The 18573-nt window shown below is 35.8% G+C and overlaps 1 protein-coding gene across 1 annotated transcript in view; it reads right to left on the bottom strand.

Moving 5' to 3' along the window:
* GPATCH2 (G-patch domain containing 2) overlaps nt 1-18573 on the bottom strand; it is a 119572-nt gene that overhangs the window by 31975 nt on the left and 69024 nt on the right. The window contains exons 6-7 of the mRNA XM_030946424.1: nt 4083-4147; nt 1397-1436 (exon numbers count right to left, since the gene is read on the bottom strand). Coding sequence (XP_030802284.1) covers nt 1397-1436; nt 4083-4147 — 105 coding nt within the window. The remainder of the gene's footprint in view (nt 1-1396; nt 1437-4082; nt 4148-18573) is intronic.

The raw sequence follows: 18573 nt of genomic DNA, 5'->3' as shown, positions 1-18573 counted from the left end.
TTCCAGCTAAGCAGACATTTCTCGTCTTCTAGGCTGAAAATCATTGCTGTATGTACTTCTCATTGTGGAAATTTCCTTATTCTTCAGCTTAGGATCTTTTAAAGAAGTAAACAGTACAACTTCAATTAACCCTGTTACATGAGATGATAAAGATGTAAAAAATTACTCAAATTCATAGTAATCTAATTCTTTTTTAGGTGTTTCTTCAACTAAGAAAATTATTTCAAAATAATGACTGTTAAATATGAATTATATAAAGCTGTCTACTTAGAGGTTAAGTGTCAGTCAGCTTATTGTAACATGTTGGAATCTCACAATTTACAGCTAAAACTACTATGTTTTATCTACTCTGGCAGTTTTGGGTAAGCAGCATTGCTCGCTCTGGAGTTCAAAAGAAAGGGGAGGGAACAGGAAAGTTTTAAACTATGACTTACTGGAGCTACAAGTATTCATAATGGGGGATAATCCTAAAATTAACCTTCCAAGGACTCTTCAGATTTTATTTCCTTTTGAAGTTTCAAATCTATTTACATTTGCAAAAGTACCGGCAAACTGGGACAGATCTAAGGAAATCAACTGTTATATAGATTTTTTCCAATTTAAAGAATGGAACGTTTGTGTTAAATTTCAATGCATTGATGATATATTCAGCTACTTTTACTGAATAGCTGAAGTTAAGTACACATTTATGAAATGAAACCAGATTTATTTTCACATTTTATACTTTTGGACAGTAAGTTCTGTTTAGACCATTCTACCATTCATAATGGTATTCCTCCATCTCTGAAGACAAGCTAAGTGCTATGCTACCAATCAAGTATTAATTACAGCTTCACATTCCTGCAACTACATCTCTAGGTTTGGATTTCCCAGGGACTGCACTGCAGGGGCTCAGCAGACAAACTGATAAGGTCATTTTCAACAGTACCTGCACCACGATGGAGATTTAACAGTTTTTCTGCTGTAGTCATTGTAACCAATGAAATGCAGAAAAATGGAACTGAAGAAATTCCTGCAGAAGTTACAGATGTAGTTACATCTGTAACTGGTTCTGTATTTCTTGATTTTCAGAGCAAAATGTTTTGCTTTCCAGCATTTTGAAAAAGGTAGCATTTGGAGATATCACAATTGACAATATTGTTTTAAAAAAATCAGAATTTTCACTTGAATGTTTAAACCTCAAGAATACTTAAGTGAAATTAAGTGACTAAGTAAAGAGTTTTAATTAAGAGAATTTCAGAAATGCACTGCTGTATGTTTGCTCCCAAGAAGATATGAAATTATACCTCCTTTATTTACAATTTCTTAAAATATTATCCCACTACCTCTGGAGTAGAGGTAGTTAAAGTTCTTTATACATCTCAAGTAAACTGTTCTTGATCAAAGCAGTTCTTACCTGGCTATGTTCCTTCCTAGCCCCAGGGCTAAACCAGTGACTGTGGGAGAAAAAGAAAAGACAGTTTTAACAATATAACTAACAAAGCACATGCTGTCATATGACCAGTCTGTGCGTGCTTTTGGGTATTTCATTGCCTGCCAGGAAAATACAGCCTTTGGCAATGGTTTATTTTAATGGGCTATTTTTATTGAACTCTCTAAGTTTGTAACAGTTCTGAAAGAATGCATCACCAATTTCACTTCTGAGTAGCTGCTGGCTTTGTAGGTAATTATATTTTGTCAAACAAGCTAAAATAATATGTAAATGATAGTATTTTAATATACTACAATGCACATGCCATAAATTAGAGTAATTCCATATTTAGTACTGAAGTGGTACTTATTAATGATTATAGCTGAAAAGACTTTCAAGTAGTTTGGATTACCTGCTACCTGTTAATGTATTATTTCACAAACTGAGGTCTGAGATTGAATCTAAAGTGAAATGCCAAGTCTGAAAACCCAGCGGCTTCCCATTTCCCTACAACTGCAAAACTGTGACTACTGGCAGCCTTATTTCACAGAGATGGAAATTTGGAGTACGATTTTGACACACAGGGCTGTCACAATGTGCCTCTTCCCTCAACAGCAGTAAAAGCATAATACTGATTCACATACACACTGTGGTCACAAAGAACTGAATTACCATCTGAATGGAACTGTAGCAAGCATCATACAAACCTGCACACTTGCAAAATGAAAAGAAGATAGGAAAAAAAAAACCTACGACAAGGGGGATCTCAAGTTACATGTAGTATCTACATACTATTTGTATTAAGCAAGCAATAGGTTTTGGTCAAAGGATAAAATAATTCCATCCTTCAAAATATTGCACAGAAAAGGACATCCCCACTATCTGCTATTATGCTTGCATGTTCCTCTAGAAGTGTAAGCAAAGATTACAGCTTAACCTAGCCACGCTTCTTCTGAAACAGTTCTATTCAGTATAATTTAGTCCAATTTTCTCCTCTAAGCAGCCATATAATGACAATTAAATTTTTACTTTAATTAGTATACTGAGAAGATTCCATGGAATTGTCTGGTTTAAATCTCTTTTATTTTCAAGTCACAAATCTAAAAATTTTGTGGCTTTTTGTCACTCAGCTTTTCAGAGTTTGATAAAGAGCAGTCAACCCTCTCACTCTTGCATAAAAGACCAGCTGTCACCAGAACATTCATACTGCTTTTTCTACTTTTAAGGTGATTAAGGAAAAGGAGTTGGAAATAAAAAAGGAATTACAGCAATAAAGTCAAAAGTATACCTTGAGACAAAGTAGACATCTATATATTTTGGACACAAAACATTCATCAACTGCATTCATTAGTTCAAAATCTGGTGAAAACTGGGAGATTCTGTATACACACAACTTTGATGCTGGTAGTGGATGGAAAGTAAAAACATCACATTTGCAAGTGATTCAACAAATAAGGTCACAATTGTCCAGGGGCCGATGAAAATCAGAAATATAATGAGTTAGATTTAAATTCTACATAGATGTTTTTCTTGTCTCCGACCAGTGTGAACAGCAAAGGAGGAGCAGCAAACTGGGGTATCCTCCACATAAACTCTTGTGGATTGTGCCAAACCAGTTGATTACAGACTAAATGATCAGTAAAAGCATATTTCTAGTGAAAAAGTACACCTAAGTAATTGGAATATACCTCATATTTAGATATTAAAAACCCTTCAAAAAAAAAAAGACCTTTTTTAATGGGAAAGTGATACATCACACTGACTGATTTTAAACTTTTTGCCCATTCCTTTAATTACAATATTATTTGTCTGCTTGTTTCTTTTAAAATAAGCAAAAGTAAAGCCCAACTGAATTATTACTTGGTAATAAAAAGTTATGGTAGGAATAACTTATGAAATCAAAACCTCTTGAATTTACACACACTTTATCAAGTTATGAGATGAAACAGAGGTGGATCAGTCATGTAAAACGGTTGGTACTGGGGAGCTGATGTCTGTAGTGTCTCTGCTTTGGCAAGTTTGGTTTTAAACGGTGGATGATATATTTAGTAGCAGTTAGAACACATAAATGTATCTCCAAGTATACTATTTCCTCATTATGTATTTCTGTGTTTTAGAGTTTTGATTTGAAAAATAAAGGAAAATATAATCCTCAAAGTATTCAAAAGATGTAACCAATAAATAATGCTGTTAAGTATTGTCAGCTGAAGAGAATGAGAGTTTACAATAATGACACACTAGAGTAACTAAACAAAGTGAATTACACTCCCTATTTACAGGTATTTAAACAATTAATTCAATATCTTATTGTGAAAATTATGATAAACTTCTTCCTCACATGAAAGACTAGAAGATGTGATGCTTATGTATTTTCATACATCCCATTTTTGCTATCCGGCCTTAAACAAGTTTGTATTTTAGGAAAGGATATTTAGGAAGTTAATAAAAACATACTTACAAAGCACTGATTTTCATGTTTCCTTAAGAAACATAAAAAATTAACTATAAAGGATTGTAAGTATTCTTATTAAATAAAGACCATCACATAAGTGAGCTGAGGCTCTCATCACAAGAGATGTTTGTGCCGTTGTAAAATGCGGCTTTGGGGCAGAGGTACCATTGTAAAGCTAATAATAACAAAAAAATTATAAATCTCATCACTGATACTCACTCATGGTGAAGAGAATCCTGGGACAAGTGAACTGTTTTCCTGCTACCTCCTGCTCCTGGAGTTATCTAATGGAAACATGAAGGAAAAAAGAAGTCTTTGAATAATGGGGCAGCATATGCACAAAATGACTGCTTATTAAGAAAATACATCAAGAACATTAAATACAAAATAGAGACAGTATACTAGATACAGTAAATGCAATCAGCAATATCTGCAATTTTTCAGTAAAGTCTGAGTGCAGAAAGTGCTATATGAGATTAAGGAAAACCCTTCATGAACAATTTTGATTGGATGTCAGACATAAAGACATTTACAGATTTCAAGGACCTAAGCTTTTTTCTGTAAAGTCCATTTTACCTGCAAAAAAGGAAAGTTAGATGTTTTGAAAATCATAGCAAATATGGCTCATACAGCAATAAATTTATTAAAAAAACAACCCTCCCAACACAAAGCTTTTGAAATTCAAGTGTACATGGGATAGAAAGCAAAGGTAAATGATTTTTACCAAACAGTACTGTAGTCCTTGTCTAGTGTTTTATACATACTGTAACCTGAAATATGTGATATCCTCAACTGAAGAATGATCTTCAGAATGCACAAGAGCACGTGCAGACTTTTGCAGGTGATGACATACTGATATTGCTCAAGAAAGGATTCAAACATCTTAGCTTTTATTTTTGCAAAATGCTTAATTCATGTGCATATGTAGATAAGTAAAAGCAGAAGAATAAGAGACAACTCATGATATACATGCTCAAGGAACCATAGTAGAAGGCAAACTATTCCTGACGGAAAGAATGAAGCAGCTAACTTTCTATTCGTTGGAGATAATTTATAGTCAGGAGATAACCAGAGGAGGGAATGAAGTCAGATGTTCTTGCAGCTTTGACAGGAGACCACAAAAACTCAATGGTAATACATTTATACGGCTCAGGCTTGCCAGAAGTACATAAGCTGGAGATTCATGGATAAAAGCAGCCCACTCATTATTATAAGAACAATGAGCTCAACTCCTTAAGTAAAACCTCCCTATTAATCTGTTGTTGTAATGGAGAAAAGGCAGGGCAGTCAGAGCTCCAAGTCTGGAAGACTTTCAAAGAATGCTTACTGAATAATTTGAGAGTTCCACATGGTTAAAGTATTTGACCAAAATCTGCTTCTTTGACCTGAAGAATGATGTCACTCTGGGGTGAATTGAGAAACAATAAAGTGCTGTCACTTTTCTGGCTGAGGGGGATAAAAAAGCATTGGTAATACCTTACCTCTGAAAAATCTATGCAAACATACAAATCATAGTAGAGGAAATCACGACAGCTACATAGGAGAGCAGCACCTACTGCTTTATTCCTTTTTGGAATTTACTGTTTTACTAGACTGATCAAGGCCTTACACAGCCATGGGATGATAATAAAACACGGACCAAATGCTACTGTTTCAATGTCATAGTTCATCTAATTCTAAAACTGAGAAATGGCCATTCACAAAGACATACCTGGAAATATAAGCCAGTATTTTAATATGTAATTTCCAAATTTTAAGATTGATAACTAAACTGTTACTTTAAAACTACAGGTAAGCAAGCAGCTCAGCTCTTGAGAGTTATATCCTGCATTAATCTCAAAATGAGGTTTTCATGCTATTCCAGTGGGTATCCCTGGAACACAGTAATCCATTTTCTACACTGTGGCTATAAGAAAAGCGGACTGTGCCTATGTCATGCTTTGTTAGAGGTTCATGATCACATTATCTCATGGTGGACCTGACACTTTTATTCAGTTTACAGTATGTTCTGTGTACAGGCAACTTATTTCCTTTGCCAGGGCTGCTGACAACCTTTTCCACACTATATTAATCTTGTTTACAGACTTTATCTTGGTACAAATATCAGAAAACTGAACTTTTTATCTCAGGGAGAAAATAAACAACATGTTGACAGAAGCAAAAGCTATTTTCTGGACTAAAATTGGTTGTTTACCTGCAGCCATACTTATGGAAACAAGTTTAAGTTTCCAGCTTACTCAAAATACATAATCTGAAATTTAATAAGCATGGAAATTTCAAGAAAATTCACTTGATAAATTGCCAGTTTTAAAATAATACAGAAACCACAGAAGTAGGTTTTTCTACCAATTTATATGAGAATATGAACTTGCTTGGAATACAGTCACAAGTGATCACAAAGTACAGTGTTCAGGTTTCTCCTGCACACCCCAGACGGCTTCAGCTACCACACAGCCACAGAATGTTTGTAAAACTAAACTCACAAGGTACACACATACAGACCTTTGCAAAAAACTTGCTGCTAATTACTCTAAGATTCCCAATACGTTAATGCAAATTAATTCCTGTTTGCAAAATGAACCGAGGGTATAAAAAGCTAAACCAAACCTCATTGCCCATGTTTATCTGCTACCTCACCATTACAAAAATCTTCAATATTAATAAAGTTCAGGGTCATTTTTGAAACTTTTATTCTCTTCTGGCTGCAAGTCCTTTCACCACTGCTTGAATCAGATGACAAGGTGATGGCTACATCCTGTTCATAGAATCCCTGAGACACAGGTACTCCAACTCAGAGACAAAGTACTCCTGATATGCAAAGATTTCTTTGTCTGAGAAATTATGACCTAAACTAATGGATACAGAAAAAGGAAAAAGTATACAGCACTAAGGGGTTCTGCCTCAGAATACGCAACACCATCTACTGCTGCCCAAAATCACAGTTGGAAAAGGCCCCCAGGACCATCAAGTCGAACCTTCAACAAAGTACCACCATGCCCACTAAGCCGTATCAAGAAGTGACACGTTTGTTCACTCTTTGAACACCTCCCAGGATGGCAATTCCACCATTTTCTTGGGCAGCCTGCTCTAATTCTTAACCTCACTATCAGAGAGGGAATTTTTCCTAATATGCAACCTGATCCTCCCCTGCAAGATATTACATGTGACAAACTTCAGAAATGACGTAAGGAAAGATGGTGGCATTAAACAGAAAAAGAACAAGAAAGTTAGAGGATTTCACTCTGGCTAAAATAATATTAAGCACCTCAACTGTCATTTTAAAATGCCAATAATAAAGAATGGAGCATTTTGGCTGGAAGGGACTTACAGTGAACATCTTGACCAATTCAAGGCTGACCAATTTAGAGTGCTCTGTTAAGGGCATTGTCCAAAAACACCGACCAGTTTGGGGCATCAGCCACGTCTCTCAGAATCCTGCTTTAGTGTCTGAACACACCCTTGGTAAAGAAATGCTTCCTGATGTCCAGTCTGAACCTCCCCTGGAGCAGCTCTGCACCATTCCCACACATTGTATCACTGGGCCCCAGGGATAAGAGATCAGACCATCAATACTTCCCCTCCTCGGGAAGCTGTAAGAGGTCACCCCTCAGTCCCATTTCTTCCAATCTAGACAAGTCTGGAGCCCTCAGCCACAGCTCACAGGACGTGCCTCCCAGTGCTGTCAATAGCCTTGTTCTCTCCTCTGGACACATTCAAGGACCCTCACATCCTTCTTCAACTGTGGAGCACAGAACTGCACCCAGCGCTGGATCCTGAGAGATCATCCCCTCTTCTGAGTGGCTCACACCACTGAGGGACAGGGAGCCAATCGCCCACAGCTCAGTCACAGGGTGCTCGAACACCACCACTTACTTTATATGAACAGGCTAAAGGGTGTCAAAGATTGGAGAAATAAAAAAAGAATCAATTTATGCATCTCCTAATTAAATACGGAAGTGCTATTTTAATTTACACGTGCTGTAGTTTAAAGAAAAATTACTACCATGCACCAAGAAAAATCCACAACACATTACTGCACAACAAAAATGCTACACTGTCACTTAACAATTCTGCTTTTCATTTGAAGTATATTTTAATGTTCAGTTACTGAATAGCCCATGAAAAGTCATGAATTATTTTTTAAAGACATCTATGATACAAAGCTCCCAAGGTGGATGTGTTCAAGACTCAGTATTTTCTTAGTATTTTAAATAGAATAAACACCCCTAATAAGCATGCTCATCCATTCTTGTCCCTTATTTTTTCCCATGTTGCCACACAATCAAGTGAGCAAATACATTCCCTGTTCACAATTTATGTTTATCTTAGTGCATAATATTTTTGAAAAAACACAGACTATGTCCTATTTATAATTGTTCCTGAGATATATTTTCCATTACTTAAAAACTAAGTTTATTACAGATTAAGTAGTTTTTAAACACTGAAAGTGGTATTTTTGTCTTTTGAATTAGATTTTATGCCAAGCAATCCATAGCATGGGCAATGAAAAGATACTACTGAGCTCATTTTTTACAGGATGTTGATTTCCTGGCCATGATTTGGTGGACTTGGCAGCGCTGGGCTTATGGCTGGACTCGATCTTTCTTACAGGTCCTTTCTAATCTGAATGAGTCTATGATGTGCTTTAAAAAGCCACATAAATAATTATGAAAGTATTTGACTTGAAAGCTTAGCTTAGTTGTCACAATATGTCACATTCATAGCAGGTAAAACCAGTAAAATTTCAGTAAAGTTTTTCTGGACACTAATTACACAAATAAGCTCGCTGCTGTCCTAAATGAAAGAACAAGTTGCTTTTTCTGCTCTGTAAATTAACTGCTATGATCAACTACAGCTTAAAAAGTTCCATAGCAAACCTGATTTTCTCAGGCAGGATTTTCTGCAAAGAAGTTGTTTTCCAAAATGAAATGCAACTAAAATCAAATCCTGGAGAATGAGATTTTGCAGGAAATTACAGCATGACAATGTCAAATTCATAATTCACAGATTGGCAACTGTCACTTTATAGGAAATTAAATCAAACTATATCAAGGGAAAAATAGAGTAAAACCTATTCTCCCCATTTTATTACACTGATTAAAAGCAATACCTTACTATTTTCAGCACCTATTTAGTATTACTCTTTTTTTAACCCTTCTCCACTAGGAACTTGGAAAGTACATGCACTAAACAAAGCTCTGGATTTAAAATACGTATTTAAAAAATATAGATGCACATTTGACTTGGAGCAATATAGAAAATGATGAAAACAAAAATAGCTTTCACAGTATACATCACTGAACATTGCTATAATCCTTGACATTACCATTACACTGTTATTCCTTCTGAAAGTACAATCTTGCTGAAGGGCTCAAAATGTAGAGTTTTCTCTACATTTCTTTTCACACAACTGATCAAACTGCCTCTACCTCTTGATATACAGCTTTCAACTGAATGATTAAAAGATGGAAAGGAATATCATGAGAATATTAGAGACTAAAAGAAGAAAACTCTACTATTGAACCTAGCTACTTCAGAGAAAAATGGGAAATTTAAATCCCATGTATAAAAGCAAAGAACAGAATTTCTTTGTAAACTTTTGCTATTTCACAGCTTTTCTCTGCTAATTTTAAGACAAAACCTGAATTTGAAGTTAAATAAATGTAAGTATTAAACAAAAAAAAGTACTTAAAAAAAATAGACTGGCCTGGGTGTAACATTTTCTGTTTGTTTTAAATTGTTACATTAACAGAAAATATCACACACCATGTTTTGTCCTGAATCTTTGTCAAACAGACCAGTTTTTACGCACTATAGAATAGGCAGAGTAAGTTTAATGATGCACTGTAATAATATATATTAGTGCATTCCTGCTGTCTTTAGGTGTGTAATACTGTAACACTGGAGGAGCTATTAGAGGAAATAATACTAATATATAATGTAACAGAAAAAACTGGTCTACAGGGCAGGCAATGGTAAACTGAGAATTGTTAAGTCTCCATCTGCAAGGAAGTCAGTAGGTCGTTTCTTCTGAGATTCCTAATATTTAATATGAAATATTACTGTGTGGCACCATGCCTCCAGTAACAGCTCACAACACTGCAAAAAACGGACTGACTTACAAGTCTCAAGAAGAAAATATAAACAAGGAATTTGTAGTTTTTATATTCAAATTAATTCAACTCCTTCTAAAAAGGCAAATGTAAGATTCTCCTGACTGCAAAAACACAATAGACAGCACCATTATTTCAATATCTTATATCAGGAAAGGGGAAATATTCAGGGCAGCTGTGAAACAAAACAGTGGCCAGAAGTTTGTTACTTCAGGACTCTGTAAATAGCTAGCATTTAACAAATTTATTCTTAAGTAAACCAGATTTACCTTATTTGGGAAATGGAGCCACTAATTAAATGCTGCAATTATATGCTGCATATATATATATATAAAATATAAAATCTTTATGGTGATATTCTAGCTGTCTGTTTAGGTAAAACTTATTCTTAGGTGAAATCTTCTGTAAATCAACAAGATTTTGATTTCAGTAGCATTGGGACTGTACCCTTATTAGTTAAGAACAATCTGTAATGCTGAAATAATGTTTTACCTTGTAAAATTATCAATAAATAAGTTACCCAAACAGTAATACAGGGAGGAGCAAGTGGCAGAGCAGCAATTAGGCAACTAGCCTTGATCTGGGAGATGCTGGCTACATTTGGAAAAAACAGGAAAACATTTAAACAAGTCCCTCCTTTCCCTTCCCCCAAAAAGGTTCTGTAACAGTATTTCCTTACTTTGTTAAAGTAATATAATATAATGACAGTAAAGATTGTACCAACAAAAAAGGATGTCATCAAAGCATTTGCTTTGAGTCTGCTTGAAGTACGGAAGGTGATTTTTATTCCTGCTGCCGTGGGACTTATTAGAGGAAACAGAAAAACATCAATATTTAATGCATTTCCGTATCTGAGCAGAATTGCTCCTAGCAGGGCCCTTTGCAGGGACCAGTTGTACAAAGCCAGTTCATGGCAGCCTGAGCTGGCTGGGTGTGGATTCAAGCCCCAAGCACACAACAAAACCCCCAGCTCCAAGTGGCTGCCCGGCTCCAGCCGCAAGCTGTGAGTGGCCTCTACTGGCTGACCAAAGGCTACCGGAGTCACCAAGCTTCTGCTCCGAGTTACAGCTGAGGTTATCCAGGGTGGGGAGAAATGGAACAGAAGGAACATGCTCGTCAGTGTTATATCATTCACTTAGGCTGGGGCTAAAAAATGAACGGCAAACACAAGGTGGGTGATACAACAGACAGCAGGAAAAATGCCTTTAATACCAGTGCTCCCAAATCTGTCCAATACAGGCAGCAAATAGACACATGCAGTCGTCCAGTTTCCAAAATGACAATGGAATTCAGCAGGATGTACTTTGCTAGCTCTTAAGGTGGACACAAACTTGAAACTCAAGTAGTGTATAATCTGTTGATATCAATGACATATTTTGTATGAGGAGTGAATTACTTCAATTGCAGTATCAACCGTTTTATTCAGATGCACAAATAGAAAGATTGCTGCATCATCAGAAACATATGAAACCACTGGAGACTACATAACCATTTTCTTCATAGATGTGAAACAGATTTGGCCTTTTCCTTATATATAAAATTAAAATCAGTAAAATACAGAGTAATAAAAAAAATTTAAAAATCAGAAGGATGAAAGTGTGGTTATTGTCACAGACAATGACCTACAATTTCCCCCAAGTACATAAAAGTTATATTTTGTGAAGAAAAAAGGACAATAAATTATAACTTTTTTAAAGACCACAATAATTGTGAACAACACAGCTTGGAGAAAAGCAGTCCAAAACATGGCAAATATACTTATTAGATTATGCAATGTCTATATCAAAATTTAAAAAAAAAAACTTCCATAAATAAAGATAGAGCCAGTAGCAAGGAAGTGGTTTTTTTGACTTCACTTTTCTTTTTCCTAAAAATATGTACCTGATTTGCCATTCTCCCACATTTTAATTGCAGGATATCAAGGATTATTGTCAAACACAAGTGACTACTTATGCCAAAAGGTGATTGCCTTCACGAGCAGCTGCACGGTGCTCACACACAGCCCTGTATTTCCTGATATTTCCAGCTCCTGTTCTGAATTGTGCCCCATCTCAGAGTTCCACCTCATTTCAGAATTCAGTCCCATTATCTCCACTGCTCCAAACTGTTCACAGGGTTATCTGGCTGACATAGAAGATAACCCTCCATCTCACTAGACACCACTGGGATATGACATGCTGACCCACAGTAAGCCCTGATTATTAGCTTGAAACATATACCATATAAATGGAGCTTTGAGCCAAATAATTTGCTTTAAAGTTTTCCATTCTACTTACACATTAAAACTCACTTTAAACATACTGACACAAGTTCCAATAATCTATACACTCATGAACATATTTAGACATAGATACATTAATGTTACATTCTATCATCAGAAAACAGATGAAAAATACTGGTGGGAATGCAGCCTGCAAGGAATGCCTTTTTATTTACAATAAACACAAGGGATTTTGGCTTATGAATGAAATGGAAATCAAATGGCCACTCACTGCAATTGAACAGAATGCCTCACTGCTTGTTTTGCACTGAAGCCCACAGTACTCCAGAAAAAGGACTTGTAGCAAACAGAAAAACAGTGAGATCCCATTTTTTCCATACCACTGTACTTCCACTGACTGGGAAACAGTGAGGATTAGTGACCCCTAACAGATCTGCTAGGATAATTCTCCTCTTCCCCTCAGCCACCAAATGGTTTCCTGTCATAACACTGACAGTCCTGCAGGGGTTTAAAAGTCTTCAACTGTTAAAGTTTCATTTGCATGAAAAACTTAATACCTTTTGTTTTTGCCAAAGGGCACTCGAGTTGTATTACAGCCTGGACAACAAAAACCAGGCAGTACCTGAACTATTATCAGGAGAAGAACATGATAAGAAGACTGAGCACATGAGAATGCTGATAGCAGTGCGAAAATTTTCCCATGTGAAGAAAACAGTTCAGAAGATTGTGGATTAAAAGGTTACACTTTGCTAAGATTTGAAATAAAACACTTTTCAAAATACATACAGCTTGATCAATAACAGATGTTGTGAAATTTACACATTTGAAATGCAAAAATAGAAGCATGACCTTTTGCCCTTCAGGTTAGATGACTTTAAATAATTAGTGCCCACAAAACTATTTTTCTTCATTTCAAGTGAAATTCTCACCAGAAGGGCTCACAACAGTGGTAAAACAACAGGAAAAAGCCTGTAGAGGAGCCTCAGTCACAAACTTGGACAGTTTCACTGTTGTATGTGGATCACATTTCTCATTATTTTGAACTGATCTGTACATAAAATGTTTCACACTACAAGCTTACATGAACAAATTTTAGAAATCATTCTGTATTTGCCACTTCTTCTGCCATCTGAGCTTCTAACATATAACTATAACCATCATTTCAGATTGTAAACACCAGTAAAGATGAACAGGAGGAGCACACAGAAGCTCATAAATCAACTTTTCATTGGGCATCTTTAAGGTCAAGCTAAATTCAGGCTTAAGATATATTTTCAAATTTTCCCCCCAAGCAAAATGACACAAATAAAACATATTTTAAAACATGCTACACTAAATATAACTCTTCTTAGCAAGACATTCTCTAGCTTTTCCATTACCATGTCTTCAAATATAAATATTCATAACTTCTACTATAGAAGAAATGGAAACCAGGAGGTTATAATAGGAAAAAAAAATCAAAAGTGGGAATTCCACTCATACATTTTAAAATAAACTCTCAAGCTTTTTAGGTTTAACAACAGTGCCATATGAGGTATCAACACTTGAATAAGGTTGCACTGCATTTCTTAATTTCTAACATAATGCAGATCTCAAAGATCTATCCTACTGACTGCTAAACTCATGAACGGATTGTGCAAAGTCATCATCAACTTTGATTTGAAGACTAAATTGTATTATCTTACTCTCAAATCCCTCCTTATCAGTAAGAGTGCTCTGAAGTTCTCTTTGCATGGTATCGAGCCCTGTATGATGGAAAACAACACAGTATGATCTCAAGAGAGCCGAGTCCCTTACAGTAATTTAAACTTGTAATGCATTACAGTGATAACTATTCCAAATTATTATTCACAAAGGAAGGGAAGCCTGTGCTCCAGGAGCAGAGAGCTGCTTCTATGTGCTATCCTCTCCTCCAGCAAGATGAAGCAGCATTGCTGGTTTTGTGCTATCAAGGAAATGGGAGTTTTAGAGTGTTTCTGTCAGAAAGTTTTGTTCAGTATGTGAAAAACTTTTGCTCTCCTAGAAAATTTAAAACAATGTAAAGAAAGCAGAGCTTAAGTACTCCCTAGATGTGTGTCTGTGTGAGTGAGGACATTGGCTGCCTCTGTTGCAGGACAGAAAACAGGGCACTGTTCTCATTTAAAGCCTCTTCTGTTCCTGGAAATTACATGGGGGAAAGACAATTCTCTCTCCCTGATGACTCTGGCAGCATCAATTTTACTTTTCTGGCCAGATCCGTGAAAATAGGTTTTGGTAACTCTACAACACATTAGTTGCCTTAGGCTTCTGAAATTCCTGACCATGTACAGGAAATATCTTCCAACCAAAACCATATCTTCTACTTACAAAACATCACTGTAGAAACAAGAAAAAAAGGAGCACCTGGCTTGTTGAGTCCTGATCATATAGAAGATCAAGTAAAGAACATTTTTCTCTCTGTTGCAAGTGTTTAATGTGTTGCAGGACACAGAGAACAACACTATTTTTCAGATACAAAGCTGTAAAGCACATTTTGCCAAGTCCTGGAGGGGGCTGCCTTTCCACCCACCTCAGGGCAGACATCACACATCATAGAATTCTGGCCTTTGGTTATCAGCAATTCCTAGCAAAACCTAGGAAAACCGAAATTGCTCTTGAGGAGTTAGAAGATTATATTTTCTATTGTTAAGGGATGAAAAAAAAAATCAGAGAAACCAAAGAGAGAGTCTTTACACAGAGAAGATCTTGAACCAAACCCCAACATTTGATGTTTTTATGGGCATGTTATTACAGAAACACCTCGAGCTAACTTAGTCCCTAATAAAGACAAATTGTCCTTAAAACTTACAACTTGTAAATCAGTATGACACGACTCACCAAAACAATATCCAAGACAGGGAAATGGAAGTACATTGTGTTCAGCAGCTATTTATGAGGGACAGCCCTGCTGCTTAAAATTTATACATGTCCAGAGGCCTTCATAGACTATTCATGGTATAATCTGATTATCTCCATGATGCAAACTTCACTTTCAGTCAAGAGGAAGTATTTTTACCATCAGTACAAATAAATATGCATTCTCCTATGGGATGCTGGAATACATATTTGATTTTAGTTTGGGAGGGAAGGAATAGGAAAACTAGCCAGAATGAATTTAGTGTGCAAATATTACTACAAAAAATGATAGTATGTGGCAAAGAATACCTACACAGAAACCTTCAGTAAGGTAAAAACTAACATACTGTCTAAAGATAACTGTATCTTTATAAATGGTGCTTGAGGAATTCTTTGAATCTCTCTGCTTTGTTCAAGGGTCAAAGACATCAGGTCATTATAATCAGATTCATTTTCTGTACCATCCCCAAGATGGCTGAGTAAATAGCACCAACACAAAGCCTTGCTGAATCCACTGCTTGCCATTCAAATTGGTTGTGGTACAAAATTTTTGAAGTGCGTTATTAAGTTTTCATTTCATTTGCTGCCAAAGCATACCTGTGATGTTTGGTTACTAAATGCAACTTTCAGCATCAGTACCTTTAATTTAGCTATTGGAGCAATACTATGTTGATAGACTATTCCATTTCTTACCAAACACCTAAAAGTTTTAAACAGCAAAATAGAGGCTGAATTCTAGGTAACTTGGCACATTATTAAGCCTGGTTTAGTTTGCAGGAAGGCTTAAGACTAGAAAATGCTCCAAACTATTGATATGATGCTCAGATTTCTCAAAAAAAAAAATCAAAATTTATGGTCAAGATAAAGCTCACCTATTCACTCACTAACTGGACACCAACCATATAAATACTGCATTCCACAAGCTAACTGGAAACTGTAACATTTACAAAGAGTTAGAAGAACTCCGAGTTTAAGAAGAATTTATAAACAGCTCAATTCAAGGAAAAAAAACCCAGGCACATCCGCAACTTCGTCTGAATCTCTTATAAATTTACATTTGATGGTAGCATTCAATAAATTGTATATATTGTCAGAAAACTCTGTTGTATGTATCATATGCCCAATAGCATTAAATTGTGTAGGCTGCCAAGAAGAAAAATTTAGGGAAACAGTAATTTGAATTTGGCATTATGACCCACAAATATTTAAGCAGCACAAAACAAAATAAACTTCGACATTTTATAAACTATTTAAAATAATAAAAATACAGTGTTATATTAATTAAGTGGAATGCTGTTGGCAAGAAATAGATGTTCACTGAAAAGGTGCCATAAGTGCCGTGAAGTATTTGGGAACATTTTCAAGTTCTTCCGGCATATAGCCATGTATTGAGGAAAATACTGAACGAAAAAAAGAGACAACTTAGAGAAAATTCTGGAAAGTTATCAAAGCCATTCATATTCATAAGGAATCAAACATCTTACTACTAAATTAGAGGTCATCTGCCCATCAAAAAATGGTGCATAGTGAGGGAGGGCCTGTTCCATGGGATGGGGGAAAATATGGCATTAGTTACATGGTTCAAGGCACCTTCCTGGAAAAGCAATATTCACACACAACAATCTTTAGGGGAAAAAAAAATTAAACAATCTTTCCAATTCTTAAATTGAGGGATGCAGATATACATCATTTGCCTAGCTTATCATCCATAACGTCAACTAAATGAGGTTCAGACATGATGAAATTTCCTGAACCCTGAAAATTTCATATTCATCTAACTCGGTACACAAAGAAATCCTCTGTTTTCTTTTTAAAGACACCATTAGAAATATATGTCTCATCTCCTTACACAGCTAAATAGTTTATCTCTGGTACAGGGTAAATGACTATTACCATGAAACCTTTCAGCCTACTACAGGAATTCAGAGCTATTTCCTGCTTTTACTTGCAGATCTGAGAGACCACCTCTGGAAGCTTCTGCTCTAACCAAATACCTACTTACTTCTATTATAAGATATGGGGATCATACTACTGTTTTCTTTGATTCAGAGTGAAAGCCTATCAGCTACAGAAGTTTTCATATAAAACTATTCAAGAGATATTTTGTGGCTAAGTTAGCAAGCATACATTTTCCATTTTTATTCTACCTTAAAATCTGATATTATTTCCTGTAATTTTGTATGATCCATCATTATAGCACCATTTTACTGTGATGAAACAGTCCTCTTTTTTTATAGTGGGCTTCTTCCATGCCCCGGGTATTCTTTGAATAGGTTTCATTCATCTTTAGATAAGATTGTAGTTCACTATGTGAAAAACATATCTACTGAAAGGCATAATAAATAAACAACACAATGCAGTGCTCTGGACTGATTCAATAATTCTGTAGCATTGTGGTTTGTTAAACCTGAATATTTGTGCTATTTCTGCAATTTAAAAATATTTAGGAAGAATTCTATCTTCAAGGTTTAGTGTTTGAAATCAAATGGCAAACACAGAAACAGAGAATAGCAGGGGAAAAAAACATTGCTTAAGACTGACACATGACATCCTTCCAGAACATTGTCAGGCAATTGGAGTATGTTTTCTTTATCATGCCAACAGGCTTACCATTTTACAATTTAAAAAACCAAGGGTCAGGAGGACCAAGGGATTCTGTTTTGACTCTGTAGGTATATTTGTAGTAACACAGTTTTTCAAACTATGCTTGGAAATCACTGCGCTTTAAATGAAGGAGCCACTTTTAAAAGCCAAACATTTCAATGTTCTCCTTCATCTGACAGAGTCAACCAATGAAGGCCTTCATGACAAAAGAATACTCTGCTCTGTATGAACAGTATTTTCTCCCGGAAGTGCTTTAGGATTCTGATCAATACATAAATAAACACCCTTTTTTGCATCCTCTCAAAAGGCTTTGGTTTCTATTAAAAGATACTTATTTTTTTAAACTAGGTAAAATACTGTGAGAGATCTATGGCTGAGTTACAAAATTCCTACTGATGAAATCAAGTAAAACATTACAAATATGGGGCCTCCGCAAAGAAACAGACACTTGGGATAAGTTAGTTTCCCATTGCCTCCCAGCTTAACAATTCTGGAAAAGAAGTTCCTAAAAGTTCAAGTTTGCAGAGTTCTTCAGGAATCCTTATTAAATAAATGTCTATCAGCTTTTGAGCAGATGAAATCTTACCCCTAATACAATGGAGCGCTTTCCTTTCAACTTTGGAATACATTTCCTCACATAGCAAAAATGTAAACCTGCAGACCATGGTGCAGATAACACACAGTGCAGTAGACTAAAAAGACCTAGCAAACCCCAAACAAAAAGCCCACTAATTTCCCCAAGGCTGCAGCCATTTATTTTAATAGAGCACTCAGGTTTTCACTAGGTGTCTAAAAGAGAATAAACACTGGAGATGAGACAATACCCCTCACAAATGTTTTTAAAGAGTGCTGACTTCAGAAACCATAAAACTCAAGGCTGGTTAGGACAGGATTAAAG

This window comes from Camarhynchus parvulus, chromosome 3, assembly GCF_901933205.1.
Source record: "Camarhynchus parvulus chromosome 3, STF_HiC, whole genome shotgun sequence".
Classification (NCBI taxonomy): Eukaryota; Metazoa; Chordata; class Aves; order Passeriformes; family Thraupidae; genus Camarhynchus; species Camarhynchus parvulus.
This window is presented reverse-complemented; position numbering and strand designations above follow the sequence as displayed.